The 19453-nt window shown below is 40.2% G+C and overlaps 1 protein-coding gene across 1 annotated transcript in view; it reads right to left on the bottom strand.

The window, feature by feature from the left end:
• Positions 1-18991, bottom strand: part of DYTN (dystrotelin) — a 44133-nt gene extending 25142 nt beyond the window's left edge. Inside the window, exons 1-8 of the mRNA XM_022568281.2 lie at positions 17596-18991; positions 14670-14871; positions 12740-12825; positions 12129-12229; positions 7740-7811; positions 7317-7480; positions 2718-2829; positions 1125-1273 (exon numbers count right to left, since the gene is read on the bottom strand). Of these exons, the coding sequence (XP_022423989.2) occupies positions 1125-1273; positions 2718-2829; positions 7317-7480; positions 7740-7811; positions 12129-12229; positions 12740-12825; positions 14670-14871; positions 17596-17695 (986 nt within the window). The 5' untranslated portion in view covers positions 17696-18991. The remainder of the gene's footprint in view (positions 1-1124; positions 1274-2717; positions 2830-7316; positions 7481-7739; positions 7812-12128; positions 12230-12739; positions 12826-14669; positions 14872-17595) is intronic.
• Between the last annotated feature and the right edge of the window lie 462 nt (positions 18992-19453).

Genomic DNA, 19453 nt, shown 5'->3' with positions numbered 1-19453 from the left:
TCTCCCAAAAGTCTGATGATCATAATCCCATGGAAACAGTACCTCTTTCCTTTATCTTCTGAAATTTTAAATTATAAAGAAGGAGTTACTTCAGTAGTTAAGGTCATGAAGACTTTTTCTTTTTTTTTTGCGGTACGCGGGCCTCTCACTGTTGTGACCTCTCCCGTTGCGGAGCACAGGCTCCGGACGCGCAGGCTCAGCGGCCATGGCTCACTGGGCCCAGCCGCTGCGCGGCATGTGGGATCTTCCCAGACCGGGGCACAAACCCATGACCCCTGCATCGGCAGGTGGACTCTCAACCACTGCGCCACCAGGGAAGCCCCACGAAGGCTTTTAAAAAGTCATCTTTAGGCTGGTGCTCAGGTATATGATGGGCGATCTCAGATACCAGTGGTGCTGGGACATCCTTTGAGATGACCCTCTGAAGCATAGTTTGGCATTCTGAATTTTGAGGATTAACAAAATTCACAACTTTTGATGCAATGGTTTTACCTGAGAGAATTTTTCTTAATAAAATATAAGAAAATGCGTGTGTAGGGATGTTGACTACAGAATTTTGGTGGGGGACAAAATTTGAAAATAACCAAAATGTTAAGGGATTGCTTGTGAATTATGGCACTTCCTTATAAGGATAAGATTGAGGTCATTGAAATGATATTTTGGAAGCTAATGACAGGGAAAATACTCTCCATTTAATGTAAATGGAGAAAAGGTTGAAAAGTTGTATCTGTAGCATAATTCCTGATCTGGTAATGCTGAAATGTGAATAGCACTCACCTGTGAGTAATAGAATGTGTCTTTCTTTTCCTTTTATAAAAAATAAGTATTAATTCTGAATTAGGCTTTCAAAAGTAACCCAACAAAAAAGAAAGATGTTGGAGAAAGTTATTCAAATACTCTAATATTAAAAATCTTCTGTGTCTGTCTGAGGTCGTTAGTTGGGATAACTCTAAATGATTGGATGGGCCACTTACAGGTATTTTTGTCTCGCGGTCTACTTTAAAATTAAAGGTCGCTTCTGGAGGGGAACAGCATCTTTACCCCTCCCCTGCTTGCTGACTTCATAACCTAGTACCCAGGCTCTGGGTTGCTAACCTGCACAACTGTCACTCAGAGACACTCACCTGGCCTGTGCCTGGTTAGCTACATCCCTTGGATTCACCTGGTCCAGCAGCCACTGCCTTCTCGCAGCTTCTTTCCTCCTACAGCGCCCTTGGAGCAGGTTGTTTCTGAGGGTCCTGAGGAAGAGTTTTGTATTGTCTTTTGTTGACATCTGCTGGAATGGCCAACAGAACAAGGGGCATCAGATCAGTCTTAAAGTGGTATTCTTTCCTTACGTGGGTGGATTGGCCGCCATGGAAGTTTCTGAAATTATTTCACTTACCATGATGTCCACAGAAAAATCATCTTACTTCCTTACTACCTGAATTTCTTCACATCCTCTCTCTATACACATACATATAGTATATGTTTCCGAATTAAATACCCCCCAACTTCTACAAAAACTCCTCTTGCTTAGAGCAACCCAGGAATGGGGAAGGTTAAAGCTAGAAGAAGGTATGAAAGCTAGAAGAAGGTATGAAAGAAGACTAAGCCTGTGGTTACTAATTTGGAGGATTCCTCTGAGATTTTATTTCCAGAAAAATCCTCATACATTTAGTCTTGTATAAAATATCAGTGGATTCTCAGACCACCTGAAGTCCCCCCCACAGGTAAGGCAAAAGGAAACAAAGCAACGAGACCTTTAATTAAAAATATTCAACCCTTGAAATCTAAAGTGTAATAACAAAATGACCACATGGTGTCAGTCTAATATCGATAAGCCCTATTTCTCCCCAGACTTTTAGAAACAAGAGGATCATAGGCCAATAATCTGAGGATCTGGGTTAATAAAATTTAGTAAAGCAATATCCATTGAAAATTATTTGGCAAGATTGAGGCACATGACTTTTGTGGACCATTCATGGTAAAGAGAGAATGAGGGGAGAACTGTCCTCAGTAAAGGTAATTAATCAATATTTTTCACTATTGTGAAATTTGGGGATGAGGCCATCTGCATGGAGAAATGGATTCATACTCAGTGATGAAAAGAGAGTGTTCTTTCGGGAAAAATTGAAATGCTCTCTGCTTTAAAATTATCCTATTTCTCTTTCTTCTTAGCAAGAGCTGAATTCTCTATTATAAATTTCTTTAAAATATTTTGAAAGTCAGCTATGAAGTCTTAGTTTTACACTTTTCCAGTCAAAACTGAGATAGAAATCTTTCTCTTTTGTTTTTCCTAAGGAAAAAATTTCTTGAATTTTAGTGCTCAGGAAAAGACATGTTAAAAAAGAAAATTCCCAAAATGTACTAACAACTAGAGGCCTTGATGCATCATTTTACCAAACCAGGGCTTTTTCCTTTGAATTTGTATCCATTTCCAATGCCTCTCCCCTCTTACCGCTCAGATATTTTCTAGTACACAGTAGGAGTCAATGGCTTCAGATTAGACTCTGGCCTTTTCTTATCCCCAAAAGGTTTATTAAAATCTACAGTGTAAAGAAAGTATATGTATATTGAGAGATATTTAAGGTTGAGCTTGCCACTTCCTTAGTCTTAAATATTATATGTATGAAAGGAGCAGAACCTGTGGTTTTCCAGGAGGAAAAGTTTTTTAATTGCTGTAGCTTTCACTGATAAGATTCATGAATACTTTGGTACATGGCATTAGGTGTTACCTGGATGCGGTTCTCAATTACAGGATGAGACTTCTGGTGAGACTTGCTCTGAAGACCAGATAAGAAACACACCTGACAGATGTCAAAGTTGAGACACTTCAGACAGCGGTATCTGCCAATTAAAATGGAAGTGTGACTTACATCACTACTAGGAGGTGAGCAAAGCAAGTATTATTCAGGTGGAGAATAAGCACCCTAAAATATACAGGAGGTGTCTGAGCTATCGAGTGAGTATAAAGTTGTCTTCTTTTGTTGGCATTTTTATAACATGACATTAAATTAATATAGTTTTGTCAACAAACTATCATATAGAGGCCGGATTCATCCTCTCCACCCCGCCCCCCCAAATACCAAGTGTCTTTTATATGCAGGGTATTATGTGCTACAACCTTTAGGATAGACCCTTAAGTCTGCAGCCACATTTGTGTAGCTGCATAATTCATTCAGGTAATTTGAATTTAATTGCCAACTTAAAGGAAACTGGGAGATTTCCAAAAAGTTTGAATTCTAGCTTCTCTGGAAAATGTGTGAGATATGATGATATCGGACCTGCATTCTTGTGTGGTGTTGGGGAAAATAAAACCATAGATAAAAATCTAAAATAAATGTGTCATTTATCAGAAATCTGTATGTAGGAAAGAATAATGTGGAAGAGAGGGCGTTCCTCACCAGCCAAGACTGAGTGACCACCACACCCAAGTTTCTTAACACATCAGTGTTGCAGACTTTCTGTTATGGACAGTTACAATCTTAAATCTCCTGTGATCAGAAAGACAGGCGGAAATCTTGAGACACTCTGGTAGGGAAGGGTGTCTCTGGGCACTCAGGGAACATGTTGTGATATTGGGGAGGGCTGGTGAGACCTCATAGTCATGAATTAGTAACTTTTTTTTTTTAAATTTATTTTTGCTGTGTTTCGTCTTTGTTTCTGTGAGAGGGCTTTCTCTAGTTGTGGCAAGCGGGGGCCACTCTTCATCGCGGTGCGCAGGCCTCTCACTATCGCGGCCTCTCTTGTTGCAGAGCACAGGCTCCAGATGCGCAGCCTCAGTAGTTGTGGCTCACGGGCCCAGTTGCTCCGTGGCATATGGGATCCTCCCAGACCAGGGCTCGAACCCGTGTCCCCTGCATTAGCAGGCAGATTCTCAAACACTGCGCCACCAGGGAAGCCCGAATTAGTAACTTTTAAGGATGAGTGGGATCATATTGTTTGTCTGCAAAATATCAGGGATCTATACTTTTTTCCTGCTATTTTAACTCCCTTCTTCAACTACAGAGGATGCGGCATAAAGTAGGGTCTTCCCCATCAACGGCAGCGATGGGCGAGGGCAAGGGGGCAGCTACACCTTTAAGACAGTCCCTCCCCAGACTACTGCCCTCATTTATACTCCTTGCCTTGCCCCCAATAGCATTTGAGTTTTCAACCCCGGTCTTCAAAGTTATAAAAATTAAACTATGACAAGATTCCTATGCTCTTCAAATTTCATATCTGGCTGCAAAGACATGATATGGAAGCTTGAGGTACTAACTAGCAAAATTAGATACTGTGTGATGAAGTGCCGAGTAAGAGGCATGGAAAATACATGCTGTAGGACAGATGGGGGACATCCCTGGGAGATGGTATGGTCTGATAAATTTTTCTGGAAGAGCTGAGACTCATGCTAGGCATAGAATTCTGGGTGGGAGATTAAAGTAGAGGAAATCCCAGGTAGAAAGATGAGGAGTAAAGTAATGCAGACTGGGGTGAAGAAGAAGGGTTAGCGCTTTTCAGACCTATCAGACCTACAGGTAACTGTGGAGAATGGAGGAATAAAAACTTGCAATGGGGCTTCCCTGGTGGCGCAGTGGTTGAGAGTCCGCCTGCCGATGCAGGGGACACGGGTTCGTGCCCCGGTCCCGGAAGATCCCACGTGCCGCGGAGCGGCTGGGCCCGTGAGCCATGGCCGCTGAGCCTGCGCATCCGGAGCCTGTGCTCCGCAATGGGAGAGGCCACAACAGTGAGAGGCCCGCGTACCGCAAAACAAACAAACAAAAGAAACACTTGCAAAGTTCCTGAGGCCAGATGGCAGAAGGGCTTCTGACCAAAGTCACTGGAAGGCAGAGCAGGAGGGTGCAAATGCCATGAGACCAACTCTCACAGTCCTTGTTCACTGCCGTCCCCGACATCTAGTCCCAGGGTAGGATATTAATACAGAGTGTTGAAGGGCTATCACAGTAGCAAACATTTTTGAGCCCTTACTATGTAGCAGGCAGTGGACATGCATTGACATAGTTAATCCCCATGAAAGTTCTTTAAGGCAAGGCATTCTTATTATTATCCTCATTTGAAGAAACTGATTCAAAGAGAGTTTAAGCAATTGCACAAAGTTACACAACTACATAGTAAGTGGTAGCATTAGGTTTTGAGCCCAGGGATACCATCTAAATGGAGAGCCAGCTATTTTAACCCCTGTTAATAGACCACCAAGGCAGGAGACTTGAGTTTGAGTCACATGCCACTGTTACTAGGTGACCTTGAAATGGAAACTTAAGCTCATTGTTTTGAAGATACCTGGAACAACGCAGGTTTTCAAAGAACATTAGTTGAAATTAAATGCATGACAGTTTCTTCAATGAAGAAAATGGGGCTAGTAGGGACCCTGCCCTCTTGGCCTTGCAAAGTTTTTACAAAGCTTTGAAAATTATTCAGCATGCGTAACTGGGGAGACATGAAGTCTATAACATAAAGTATTTTTTATAAAGATGATTTGATGAGCCACCTGTCCTGGCTGCTTGATTTAGCATTACTGTATGGTTACAGTTGACTCGTTAGGACAATACACTGACCCTAATCTTGGCTTATTTCCTCCATGCTCTGAAACTACTGACAGGTGTGTGAGAAAGGGTGCAGTGTGGATAATGAGATTGGTCTGTTGTTGATGGCTTTACTCATAGAGAACCAACTTTTTTCCCCCTAATTTCATTTCAAAGTTACATGGCTATTACAGGGCATAAATGTGACACATTCTGCTAAAATTGAACACTTGGCTTAGGAACAAGCTCTGGGCTGTGTAGCTTCTCTTACTTTAGGAGGTCAAGTCTTTGCCTCTTCCTGCTGTACTTCCAGATCTGCAAACACTTCTGCTCTAAAATGTCTTTATGAATCTCACTGAAACTAAAAGCCTTGAGGCTATTGCTGGAGTTTTCTGAGAGCCAAAAACACAGGTTTAAGGTTAGAACTGTAATACATTCAAGCAATTTCTAATAGACTCAGAAGGTTACAGCTAAAAGAAGTCTAAGTCATCATTTGACCCACCTCTCCTCTTGCTTACAAAGAAACCAAGGTCTAGAAAGGTTAAAGGCCATGCCCAGATCACGCAGCTGTCTGCATATATGAAAACTGTACATTGCCTCAGATTTCTAGGAGAAAGGAAAAGTCACACAGCGGCACTTTCTGTTTTTGTTTTTTTGGGTTTTTTTTTGCGGTACGTGGGCCTCTCACTGTTGTGGCCTCTCCCGTTGTGGAGCACAGGCTCCGGACGCGCAGGCTCAGCGGCCATGGCTCACAGGCCCAGCCACTCCGCAGCATGTGGGATCTTCCTGGACGGGGGCACGAACCCGTGTCCCCTGCATCGGCAGGCGGACTCTCAACCACTGCGCCACCAGGGAAGCCCTTTATTGTTTTATTGACAAGAGAACTACAACACCCTTTCCCTAATATGGGATTTTGACTGTCATCCTCAAAGCTGTGGAAAGGTCTGAATCTCCAATGTCCAAACCTAGCTTTCAAATCTGCCTTTTCCTCGAGGCCAGAGAAGCTCTGGCGTGAGCTGCTTCCACAAAGCCTCATCATTCCTTTGGGTTCAAGGAATGTTCTCAGTTGTCTGCACAAGGCGGCAGCAGAGCATCACGGTTGCAAAGCAGGCACCCTGGATTCGGTCGGTAGCCTCTGCCACCTGCTAACCATGTGAGCTTAAGTTTAAGTTATTTAGTGTCTCTGCAAATTAGGCATAATAATACCACATTTATACAGAGTTGTAACAGGCTTTACATGAAACGATCCATGTGAACTACACAACCTAACACTTGTTCAACATTTAACAAATGTAATAAGGTCCTACTATATAGCACAAAGAACTATAGTCAATATCCTGTGATAAACCGTAACGGAAAAGAACATGAAAAAGAATATATATACGTTTAACTGAACCACTTTGCCGCACAGCAGAAATTAACACAACATTGTAAATCAACTATACTTCAATAAAACTTTTAAAAAAGCAAAGAATGTAAACTATTGTTATTGTTATTATTATGGATGGTTCCAAAGTATTTAACAGCATTTTTTGGTAACAAAAGACAAAAAAATTTCCCCTTAAGGAATAAAAACATCTAGCGGTCAGAGTATATGTCAATAAAACTTAATATTCCATTAATTATAGAAGGTAAAATAAAATGTATTATAAGCAGGATCACTCATACAGGAAATTATTGACCCCCCAAAATCAACTGAGTTCTAGATGTGTGAGAAGGACCACAAAAAAAAAATCTGGAGAGATGCAGCTCCAACTCCAGACCCATTTGGAGAGTGACGGTCCATGTAATAGTGATGAATGACTCTACCTCAGTCCTGTGATGGGGAAGTTCCTGCAGATTCGACATCGAACAGGGTGAGTGACCATTTCAGTGGCTGACAGTCGGTAGCAGGTCGGCAGCCACAGGAGGATGGGAGGTTCAGATTGTAACCAAGATAGGAATTTCTCTTCTTTAATTGCCGAGCTCAACACCTGAAAAACGATGGCACACTCAGATGTGTTTCTAGGCAGAACTTTGGTCTCCTGTAGAGATGAAAATGTATTTTCATCTTCTCTTCTGGCTCTGTTTCTGTAGGCTCTGCTTAAGAAGTTTATCCCATGCGAAGTCGGGGCAAGTCTACCTCTAAATTAGGTTGTCTAGGATGCGGTGCAGAGTAGTAGGTCTGTGATTTAAATGGGTCAGCAGTGTTGTCTGCCCCCCAGGTCCAAGGGACATGTGAATGGCACTCACCCCTTGGAAACAGCTGCGTGTAGCACTCTCCACAGAGCCCAGAGCTCGACTTTCCCCCATGACAGTCGGGATCTACAAGAGGCAAGAAACCCCACGTCAGCGATCAAGAAATGGAGAAATAGGTGGCCACCAGTCATGCCTGAGCGGTGGCGCTTACGGCCATAGCGTCACAAGTATCTGGTGTCTGAGGCTGGATGAGCTGTCTCAGTCTAGGCAAACAGGACATGTGTGGGTTTTGTGCAGTGTTTGAATAGAGATAATGAATGAACAAGTGGGAAGAAGTGGAGCTGGGAGGAGGAGTGAGAAGAAAGTCTGGCAGTGGGGGAAATACAGGGAGGGCTTGCATTGTTTCTCTTCTTTTGACCCCAGTCAAATATTTAATCTTTCTTTGCCCTTGTGCACCTATGAATTACAAGTAACGACGATACTGTATCAAAGTTCAGGGCAGTTTTAAGGAAACCTTTTCAAACACTTTCACATCGTCTCATTTTCACAAATCCCAATTTCTGAGGTAGGGCAGTCATTATCCTTGTTTAAAGCAAGGAGTAATTGAGATCTGGTATTTTGTCCAAGGTACAACAAACAAGCAAGAAAACAAACAAACAAATGCAAGTTAGCTGCAGAATTGAGATCTCACTCTAAGACTCCTTACTCTGTTGAGGGGTTCTCCCAAAGCTTTGTCGCACCCAGTCCTGATGTGTATTCTAATGGCTTGATTTATACTACCTCACTCAATGGTTTCCATCTTTCAATCAGTCCCATTAAGGAGTTTAACTAAGGGACTAAGAACCCCTTGTGACTGCCGAGATGGCCAGGGACTTGGCCCTGACATTATCTATATGCACAGATACATTTACCTGTCACCTCCATTTATGCCCATTTGGTTGTGGGTCCCAGTTTCACATCTGATGTCTTCTACAGCACAGTCTGTCAGCAGGCGTTGCTCCCAAGCTCAGAAGTAATTTCAAAGACCCCCCTGCTGAGCCCATCAACTCGAATAAACATTCTTCTAATCAGGAAAGTGGCACTTAGAGCCACTTTGCTGACAATTAGCCAGACAGAAGTCAACAAACATTTGCGTAATCCTGACAAGATGGCTTGTACTTTAAATTGATAATAACCCCATCACCAGCTGAATAAGTACTATGCGTTATTTGGCTTTTGTCTGAAAAAATAACTCACTAACCATACTTTGACCTGAGAGTGCTGATGAGCTAACTGGAGAACTTATTTGGACGGCGTCCTTGAGCCCTGAGAAAGGGGTTTAGCCTCATTTGTAAAATAAGGAATGTGGATCAGATAGGACCCACTTGCCAGCTCTGTGATTCTGACACCAGTCAAAAGAAAATTCACTTCTGTAGTGGGTTCTAACCTACACTTTTGGCTTTTAAGTGTGTGCACAAAGATTTTGTGGATGAATTGCCCATTTGACTAATTTCTTGCAGGTGTTCTACGGAAGGATGCAGTGTGGCTGGGTAGCATGCCAGCACAGGCAGAACACCACTTGAAATGATAATGACGGTTCTTGCGCGAGGGGTTGGGATTACACGGTAGGGCCTGGAGTTTTCTGTGGGAACCCATCTCAGTGTTCTTAATGGTAGTAAATGGGATGATAATTTGCCGTGCAAATCTCCACCTTCCTAACAGCTTTCTCAGGATCCTACTAATGCATTGGGGGGGGGGGGGAGACAGCGCTGCAGGAGCTGCCATGCAGCAGCTCATTGACCTCAGTTGAGCCTGAAACAAGGGCAGATTTTTAGGGCCTCTTGGATGGGGAGCGAGCCTGGGGCCGGCTGTAGTAGTGAGGAAACAGCACAGGATTTCAGGAGGAGGAAAATGCCCCTCCGTCCATCTTCTTTCATTACATCCACCTCAACACCTTAGTGTAACAAGCCTGGTTGCACAAAAGGATGGACAGATTTTCCCAGTCTCCCTGGCTCCCTGCAGCTTGAGTCCTAAGATGTTGGGATTGATGGGGAAGTAGCTCCTTAACATGCCTGGAGTCAGCAGAAAACAGGGCCCATGTGCTACAGCAACCACCAGAGTGGCTCTTAAATAACTACATATGATGTTTGAAACTTAGGAATTAAAAAAAAAAATCATTGCTCCACTTAAAAAATATGGACATCTTACATATTCTTTGGAATTTACAGAATACATTAAATATTAATTATTACAATCAATATGAACATAAACTATTACTATTAAGGCCAAATCAAAGCAAAGGTAATTTTGGATAGGTTTTTCTAAATCATATTCCCTGTCTGATAATCTCTTTCCTTACCCACTCCCACTTGTGTCATAATTATCCCCAGTTCAGAATCCTCAGTTCTGAAGGGTATCGGAATATGTCACCCCAAAATACGAGCCCTTGGCATACGTATTGTTTTGAACTAAAGGCCATTGAGAACCAGTAGATGCAGAAAAAGCTATAAAAACAGGGCACAGCTTTTCCTTTTGTAAAGGAAATTTACATTTATAAAGCAAATTTCTTTTTACCAATAGTGTCTCCCTCTCCTTATCAGGAAGAGGAGGACTCTTAACAACACTTATTAATGGAAAACTCACAGACTTAAATCTGCCTAACAAACCTTACTAAACAACCTTTGTTCACCATCTATTTCCCGGTCACTTTCTCATAACTTGCCTCCCCCCACCCAGAAGCCCAGAGCCCCCTTCCCTTTGTTTAGTGTAAAATAATTTACAAGCCTGAGTTCCATCCACCTCTTTGAGTTACTCATCACTGGGTGTTCCCATGTGTATGCACCATACACATTTAAACTTTGGTTTGTTTTTCTCTTGTTAATTCTGTCTTTTGCCAGTCCAATACATAGGGCCCCAGTCACAGAACTTAAGATGTTTCAAGGAAAAAGAAACTTTTTTCTCCCCTACAGTCCAGACCCAGCAGAAAAATGACAGAAAATTACTATGGCTTCACAGTGAGGAAAACCTAGTTTGGGGATTTTACAGGGGCTTGAAGAAGAATAGATACATCCTTGAAATAGGGGTAAAAGATACAGGAGGACAGTGACCACTGTACACAAGATAATCCAGAGCCTGCTTAACCCATTTGCAGAAGATCTCGCTTGTTTACATGATTTTACATCATTTTAATATTTAAGAAACATATTTACTTTAAGGAGGTTAATTCCCTTGCCTAGTATGGATAAAAACAACACTACATTTGCACATTCTTAAAGAATAGGAAATGATGGAAAGCAACTATTTGAGTATTTGGGGTTGCATTTCATCTATGTTTCCATTAAGCACCGTTGAAGGCTTTAGTATCAAGAATTTTTCAAGCCATAAAGATAAATGAGATAAAATTCTTGCCCTTGAGAAGCAGCCTAGTGGGAAAAGCATATACCTAGGACATAATTGCAACAGCATTTGACAAGTGCTGTAACAAAATTATGTACAAGAGTTAAAGGAGCTTTCAGTGAGGAGGTGACTGATATTTGAGTGATCTTGAAAGACAAACAGTATTTGTCAAGTGAAAGGAGAGGCAGTGGTGTTGCAGACAGATTGCACCTGCACAAGTCAGGCATGGAGAACTTGGTGCATGTCAGGTACAGTAACAATTTTGATACGCAAGAGTGACAATGATGGAAGGAAAACTTAAACACTGTGGAATACGCAAAAGAAACCACTGGATATTGTTTCAATGGGGATTATCTGAACCTATAGAGATATGCATCACTGTCTTTGACTAAGCTATTTTATAATTTTGTAGACATTAATGTTAACTTGTAGACAACTGATCACAATGCAAATAACTCTGATCTATAGACATGCAAATAAATTCTGTCCTGGTTGAGGGACAACCCTCCCCTTCAGCCCGAAGTCAGTCTTGGGTCCACCTGCAAATTCATTGTAACATTCTTAATCTATCAGCTTGTCTGTTCTTTGGTTATTTCTTTCAACTAGTTGTAACTTACTGGAGCCCTCTTCTAATTAACAAATTAAATAAAATTTTGAATACATGTTCATTTTATATTTGTATAAGTATCATGATTTACCTCTTTCTGAAAAGAGAAGGATTGAGTCGAATCATGAAAGCTTTGCCCGTGATGTTGAGTTCAGGTTTTATTCTATGACAGAATATGGCCAACGAAGAATTTTAGGCATTTACATTTACATTTTGGAAGAGTCACTGGCTGCTGTGTGGAGGAAGAGTTGCAGAGAGGAGAGGATTGAGTTGGGCAAACCAGTTAGGAAGCAATTGCAATAGATCAGCCTATATTCAGATAATACCAGGTAAAGAGGAGAGAGGTTGCATGGACAGCTATATTAAGGTAGAACTGACACTGTAAAAATAAGATCCTTTAATAATAAATGTGACTAATATAACTGGAACAAATTTAGAATTCTTAAGTATTAGAGATTTACCTGTTGTAGATCTGTTAGTAGGTTTCTCAAAATCCTTCGAGTCATGCGTCCTCCAGAATTATAACCTCCCCTGTTATTTTCTGCATAGAGCTGAAAAAGAGCTAGACACATAAGGGGGGAAAGAAATCTTTAAACTGAATACTTGCTATATATCTTCGAAGAATATGTGCTTTGAATTCTAAACAGTTTATTTGTGGCTATAAAGGCGAAAGTTATAATTCTTGGTTATTTGCTTGCTGTTTTGAAGGCTTCCCAAACTAAATAATTTGATAACTAATGAAGACCCATTCGCATTTCAACTTTTTGATAATCTAGCACATCAATGACAAAGACCACAAGGTTGGTAAATGGCGATGTGAGCAGAGTCTGTCTTTAAGGGAATAATAACTACTGGTGTCTGAATAATCCCTATACAAATAAATATCAAGGATAACCAAATTATGAATAGTTAGAAAGCATAGATCAACATCTTGAAAAATTCTAAGTCTTGCTGAGTACTTGTCAAACCAGAGCAGTGTGGCGGGGATACAGGAGTGAGTGAAGCAGATAACGTGTTGGAGAGATTTGGTGGTCACCGCACTTCAGACATTCAAAACTCCTACATATGTTACCTCTGTATTTTGTAAGAGGACTATCCCCTGAGAGGGCAATCAGGGCGGCGGCTGCAGGTCCAAGCTTGAGAAAACCCGTTCCCGAGCTGCATGGCAACAAAACAGAGATACGAATGGGGAAGGCAGGGTTATTCTTGGTGAAGTGGTTTATAAAAACCATGACTATGAATGGACATTTCTTTCTTTCTTTCTTTCTTTTGGCTGCACTGTGCAGCATGTGGGATCTTAGCTCCCCACAAGGGATGGAACCTGCGCCCCCTGCAGCGGTAGCTCAGGGTCTTAACCACTGGACCGCCAGGGAAGTCCCTGAATGGACATTTCTGACACTGTGTTACAAGTTCACTCTTTTCATGGTCCGTTTTCCTATACTAGAATTTGACAGAACTAAGAATTGAATGAGAATATTTCATCCTTCATTTATTCATTCATTCATGTGTTCAACAAATGTTTATTGGGTGCTTTCTCTGTACTAAAGCACTGTCCTAGGCACTGGAGACACAGGCATCTTCCGGGGTCCTCCTGGGTCCTCCTGGACCAGGCAGTCTCACTTCCTTTAGGGCTCACAAGCTGGGAAACCAAACAACAGAGACAAGGACCAAAAGGCAGGCAGAAGGAGCAAACATTTATATTAAGAAAAATCCCCCCGTTCTCAGGCCCTCACTTAGAGCCTCGTCACCCTGCGCCCCACTGGCTGTGCAGTTTCCAAACCTACAAAATACAATGTATCAAACGCTGGAGGATTGTTAGAGGCAGGCATTGATACAAGAAAGGACAGCCAAAATCGTAATGCTTAAGGAGACTGAAATCATGAAAAAATAACTTGAGAACATGCTTATATACTATTTGTACAACAACAAAAATAAATAAATAATAAACTAGTAAGGAATTTGCCGAGTGGTTAAACTGTGCTTGCCTTTGCGAGGCAGGCTTTGGGGTGGTATTTCTTCTTCTTCACTCTTTTCTGCACTTTCCAAATGTTTTATATTTACTGTGAGCTTTTAGAACTCCATTCTACAGGATGAAGGCTAATGGGTCAAGACCACGTAAAATAAACACAACTGAAGTGGGGCAAAAAAGTGGCAAACACACACACAAACACACACCCCCAACACCACTGACTTAGAGCATGCATAATCAAGCCTTTGACAGGGTGTAAGCTGTTTGATGTGTGCCTCTCCAAGTCATATGTTGAAATCCTAACCCCCAATGTGATAGTATTTAGCGATGGGGCTTGGGAAGATGATCGGGTCACAAGGGTGGAACTCGTATGAATTGGATTGCTATTACTACAAAAGAGACCCCAGAGAGCTCCCTCGCCCCTTTCACCATGTGAAGACACAGCCAAAAGATGGCCCTCTATGTACCAGGAAGTGGGTTCTCACCAGACCCATCTGTCTGCCGGTGTCCTGACCTTAGACTTCCCAGCCTCCAGAACTGTGAGAAATAAATGTTTAAGTCACCCAGTCTACGGTAGTTTGGTATAGCAGCCCAGACTAAGACAATAGGTTAGCCGTTTATGCACACGTTATTCAACTTTATCCCACAAGCAGAAACTGACAACTGGTTATAAAGGAATAAGCAAAGACATATACTACTGGGGACTCAAGAGAAAAGTGTAATTTATATATATACATAGATGCATAATTGCCCTAGCAAAAGGTGTGCGTGCTTCTCTAGAGTGGAAATGAGTCCATATGAAAATGTGGATTTTCCCCCTTTTTGCTGTCCATGAATCATTCATATTAGTGAGGTTGATAAGCATGTACTTCTTTGTTCCCCTCCTGAATGATACATTTGAGGCAAACAAACAAACAAAGAAGCCTTCTTAGATATCAAACCTTGAACAAATATTAGACAACCCCAACTGGTCAATGACCAAAGGCAACTAAATACCCCCTGTGAGGTCACAGCATGGTCCCCTCAGCCTCACCTGTCATACATTGTTGTGAGAAGGCTCAGAGTGAGTTCCGAAGCTCTGGGGTGCACCTGTCCTGGTTTTTCCACCCTGACTCTCTGAAACAGCTCCTGCAGAGCCTGAAAAAGCTGCTGCACAGAGACAGCACTTTCTCTTGCCTCCCAGAGACTCTGACGTAGTAGGACATGCTGAATCAGAGAACTGTCAATCAAGTCCACTGCAGGAAGCAAAGGAAACACTGCATCACCTCTGATCTGAACAAAAGACTTCAAAAAAGTAAACATCATCTAGTCTTTAATGAAGACTGTTTTTTACGGCAGCTGTTTTTTTAAGGGAATTACATATGGCCACTATTTGGATACATCTCTCTTGTGTATAATTCAAGTGTTCCTATTCTAACAGTTGATTTGATTTTGGAAAAGTGCATCTGTTTGTAAAGCATAGTTAGAACATTATTCCCAGTATAACCTCTAGGATGTGGCTTTATAAAAGGAAATTAAAAGGGAAACAAGTGAGAAACTTGAAAATAGCTTTCCGAAGAAGTTAGGACACTGGTGAAAAGTTGGGAAAAATATTTTTATACTGTTTATTAAGTGGATTGAGAAAATTCATCTTTCATGTTCAAATATCATTTTTTCTTGTCTACAGCCTAGCTCGAGAAGGAATATTGTGTATAAAAATGCAAATGCATTACTTAAAAAACTCAGTGATCTTTATAAAAGAGCAGTTGCTGAATTAGACTCCTTAGGTCTCACCCTTGCTTTAGTAATGTTTATTTTTTTGATCTTGGTCTCCTCAGTATTATTATCCAGAAAGGCACTTAATAAAACCAAAGTTGCTTACAAAAAATAATGGTTTATTTCTTACATATTTTTTTATCACCTTCTCCTAAAAATGTTACAAGGCAATAAATATAAGGAAGAATGAAATAGAACTAACCCTATGGTTTCTTGCAGATGGAGGATGACAGACAAAATGAAAAAACACCCACTTGTGCCATCTGAGATGGGGATGTCAGTGGCACCAAGAGCTGCTGGCATTTAAAATGCTTCAGACTGTGAAGTGATAAAACCCTGCACTTCTGTCTACTTCGTAAATCAACCTCACATACACAAATCTAGCACGTATAATAAAATTTTTTATTTGTTCTCTGATACTGCTTTTAAAGGGAGAGTCTAAGAAAGTGAGGGGTATGTTTTGGGATGTGACTGTGAAAAAAACGTGGCTGCATGTGGTAGAGACTGCAAACTCTTTTATCGTTATTCAATCACAAAACCTATCACCTCGGCCTGGCGTGCTGTACCCAGGATGCTGCGTCTTCTGCCGAGACTTCTGTATTACAGCAAAACAGATAATAGTGGTGTCCATTAATCTCACCACCAGATTTGCGCAGGAACGCTCTCCGGCTCTCCAGATCCTGCTGCCTGGAGCTCACGATATGTTTATCTTGGTTTTAGGGACTTTTGTTTTCCAATTTTTGTTTGGTTATCTGTTATAGGTAGAACTTTTCAACTTCTGATTTCGTGTACTGTTACTATTTCCCATACATATTATTTATATTCACTGTTTCTGATGCAGGCGTAATAAAAAATTCAGAAAGGTACACCCTCGAATTACATTGTTTGTACACACTCAGGCTCATATGAACAATGATGGAGGCTCATGTGAGCATTGGCTACTAACTTTCTTTAATAGGAGACATTCTCCAGGAAAATAACATGATTGAAGGTAAATTTTTAGTGAGCATCTTCTGCCTTTTGTTGATTTCTGGAATAATATAAGTAATTTGTCTATATCAGTGATTTAAAAAAAATTTTTTTTAAGCCAAGAATCCCTTCTTCAAAGGATACTTTCACAGAAATGCAATATGGAAGATAGAGCAAAACAGAGCTGTTCTGGTAGAGGAGATAGCCTTTTGGGTTTTCTCTACTTGCCTCTACTTCCTTTTCCCACCTCGCTGGCCCTTTCTTACCCTACTTCACACCCATGTCCACTTTGTGAAACACAGTTTGAAAACCACTGGTCTATCTAACTTATTAGGCAGAGGCAAAATATTAAAAAAATTTCAACCTTTAGGAAAAATGACATATGTATGTGTGTGTGTGTGTGTGTGTGTGTATATATAAAATACAATTTATATATATATATAATACAATTTATATATATATAAAACACAATTTTTTTAGGTCTGCTGTAATAAATGTCATAAATTATACAAAGTGATTTTTTAAAAATGCAATACAGAACTTATTAGAAATCAGTAACTTCAGATATGCTGAATGCCTGTCGTTTTTCATAGCCAGGACCCAAGTCACTTCATTTTGGAGAAATTTTACAGGATAAAAATTTTTACTGTATTTTACCTAGATAACGGTATAGGAAAAGAAACCATGGCATTCAATCAGATAAAATTTAATGTAAAAGAGTAGTTCTCATGAAATTCTCAAGCGATTTTTAAACTTTATGGCCTGAGGATTATTCATCTGAACTTACTTTAGCAGGTTCAGAAAGAGATGGGGGTACAACTTAAAAATGCAAGTCTTAGGTAGTAGAAGGAATTTAGAAATGTTTATATTTGAATCTACAAGTTATATTAAACTAACTTATTTTGTGATTTTATTTTGCATCAATATTGGTATCCTGAAAAGGAAATAAACAAACAAAAACTTTGCAGAAACCAAGTAGGAACATTTTTTTAAAGAATTAAAATCCTCATCCATGAATTACTGTCTATTGTCAGTCAGCGAAGCTACATGTGGGTGGAACACACAGGTATATCTTCCACACTCCATCTTCTCTGTTACAAGTAGGGTAGATGCACAGGTCCAACCTTCTAGATCCAGCAGTCACTCACATGGGGGGAGTTTTTGGTTTTCTATGAATTTTACATTACACATCAGGGTCAGATTATTTCAAGTGTTTCAAGAGAACCTGTACTTACATTGGCACAAGGTTTGCACTGATCGTAATTTGAAGGCTGTTCTATAAATGGAATTCTCAATACTATTAAGAGCATCTGTAAAGAAAACATGAAATATCATAGATAAAGGACTGTCTCATTAGATAAATCCCGTATCCTAGAAGGAAATCCTAGAGAGCATGTAGCCCTACTTTATTTTGCAGGTGAGGAAATCAAGTTCTAGAGCTCTCTTTCCTACCTGGGAACAAATAATAATGGACTACGCTATCCTAGACTGCAGGTGACCATAGAGAGCCTCCTCTGAGCCCACCAAACTAAGGGATCCCCCAGTGAGGAGACTCCTCCATGAAGCTGTCCACTTTTTATATAAAAATGAAATAGCCTATGAAACAATAAGACAAAAAACTATCTGTAGAATATAAATTCAGTTTGTTAATATATTCTAGTCATATGTACACACATATTTATGCATCTATGAAAATGACTATCCATCCATTCATTCAGCAGATTTTTATTGAGCTCTTACTATATGGCCCTGGCATGATTCCAGGCTCTTGAAATATAGCAACTAACAAAACAGATAAAAATTCTTGCCCCGTGGAGCTTAATTTCTAGTGTCATTCATCAGATTGTTAACAGTGGATATCTTTGAGTGCTCGAATTCTTAGTTATTTTCTTCCTACTTGTCAATATTACCTCAATTTTCTATAAAGAGCATAGAAAGAGCTAGAGCTCTAGAAAGAGCTCTTTCTAGAAAGAGCATAGAGTTATTTTTATAATCAGAAAAGAATTATTAATATACCTTCTTTTACCCACCACCAACATCACTACATCAGTGGCTAGCATTTCTGAGCGCTTACCAGGCACTGAGTATGTATTCACCCCTTTCACAGTGTGGAAAAGAGAAGAGGAGAAGAGAAGAGAAAGCTCTGGAGCCATATCTAGGTAATAGAAAATGTATATGTAATATACAAATGCCCTGTACATTTGTATATGTAACAGAAAATGTATATGTAATAGAAAATAGAAATGATCAAAACATATGAAAAAAAAGTTGAAAGACATTACTATAGAAGACTTTTTGACGAGGAAAGACCGTCATCAAAGATAAACAACCATAGCAGAGATAGTTTTGCAGGCAAATTCCTTTAAACTTTCAAGGGATAGGGGAATCCCTGTTACTCAACTCTTCTAAAAACTGGAAAAACTCAGAAAACTTCCCAGTTTATTTTAGGAGGCTAACATAACTGTAATACCAACATTTGATAAAGTTTTATTGAAAATATTGTTACTGCTGAGAGAAACTAGTTAAATTCTGATTTCAGACTTTGAAGGAAATTGGTCTAATTGGCCAAGGAAAATTGTCCAATATGGGACGGTTTCAGCAGCAACTCAAAAGTCTGAAGTTTGAAGTCTCATCTAAATACCATCTAAATCAGATATATAAAAAATAAACAAATCTTATTTAAGATGAAATCAAAGATAAAACATAATATATTAGCAAACATTTTCAAGAACATATTAAAGAATTATGTTCCATGATATGGAAAGATTTATTTCAGGAATTTAAAATTTGTTCAACAGTTAATTAATATATTAAGAGAAGGAAAAAAGTTACTGAACCAGTGGATTCTCAAAATGCATTGGTAAAATTCATCAGCCATTCTGATTTTTTTAAAAACTGGTACATGATCTAGGAAGAGAGGAAACATCCTTAAAATGTCAGAAATAAAAGGCAAATTTCGTATAAAAGTGAGATAGACAAAAGACATCCCTGTTAAAGTCAGGAAAAAATCACCCCCATCCCCCTTTTCACCACTGTGATCCAACTCTAGTCTGAAGCAGAGGAGTAAAATACAGGGCATCAGGGCCACCCCTG

Source organism: Delphinapterus leucas, chromosome 8 (assembly GCF_059928025.1).
Source record: "Delphinapterus leucas isolate spDelLeu-1000000601 "Yukka" chromosome 8, BTC_Dleu_Yukka2, whole genome shotgun sequence".
In the NCBI taxonomy this organism is placed as follows: domain Eukaryota; kingdom Metazoa; phylum Chordata; class Mammalia; order Artiodactyla; family Monodontidae; genus Delphinapterus; species Delphinapterus leucas.
The sequence above is the reverse complement of the archived record's forward strand: the minus strand, read 5'-3'. Positions and strand labels throughout refer to the sequence as shown.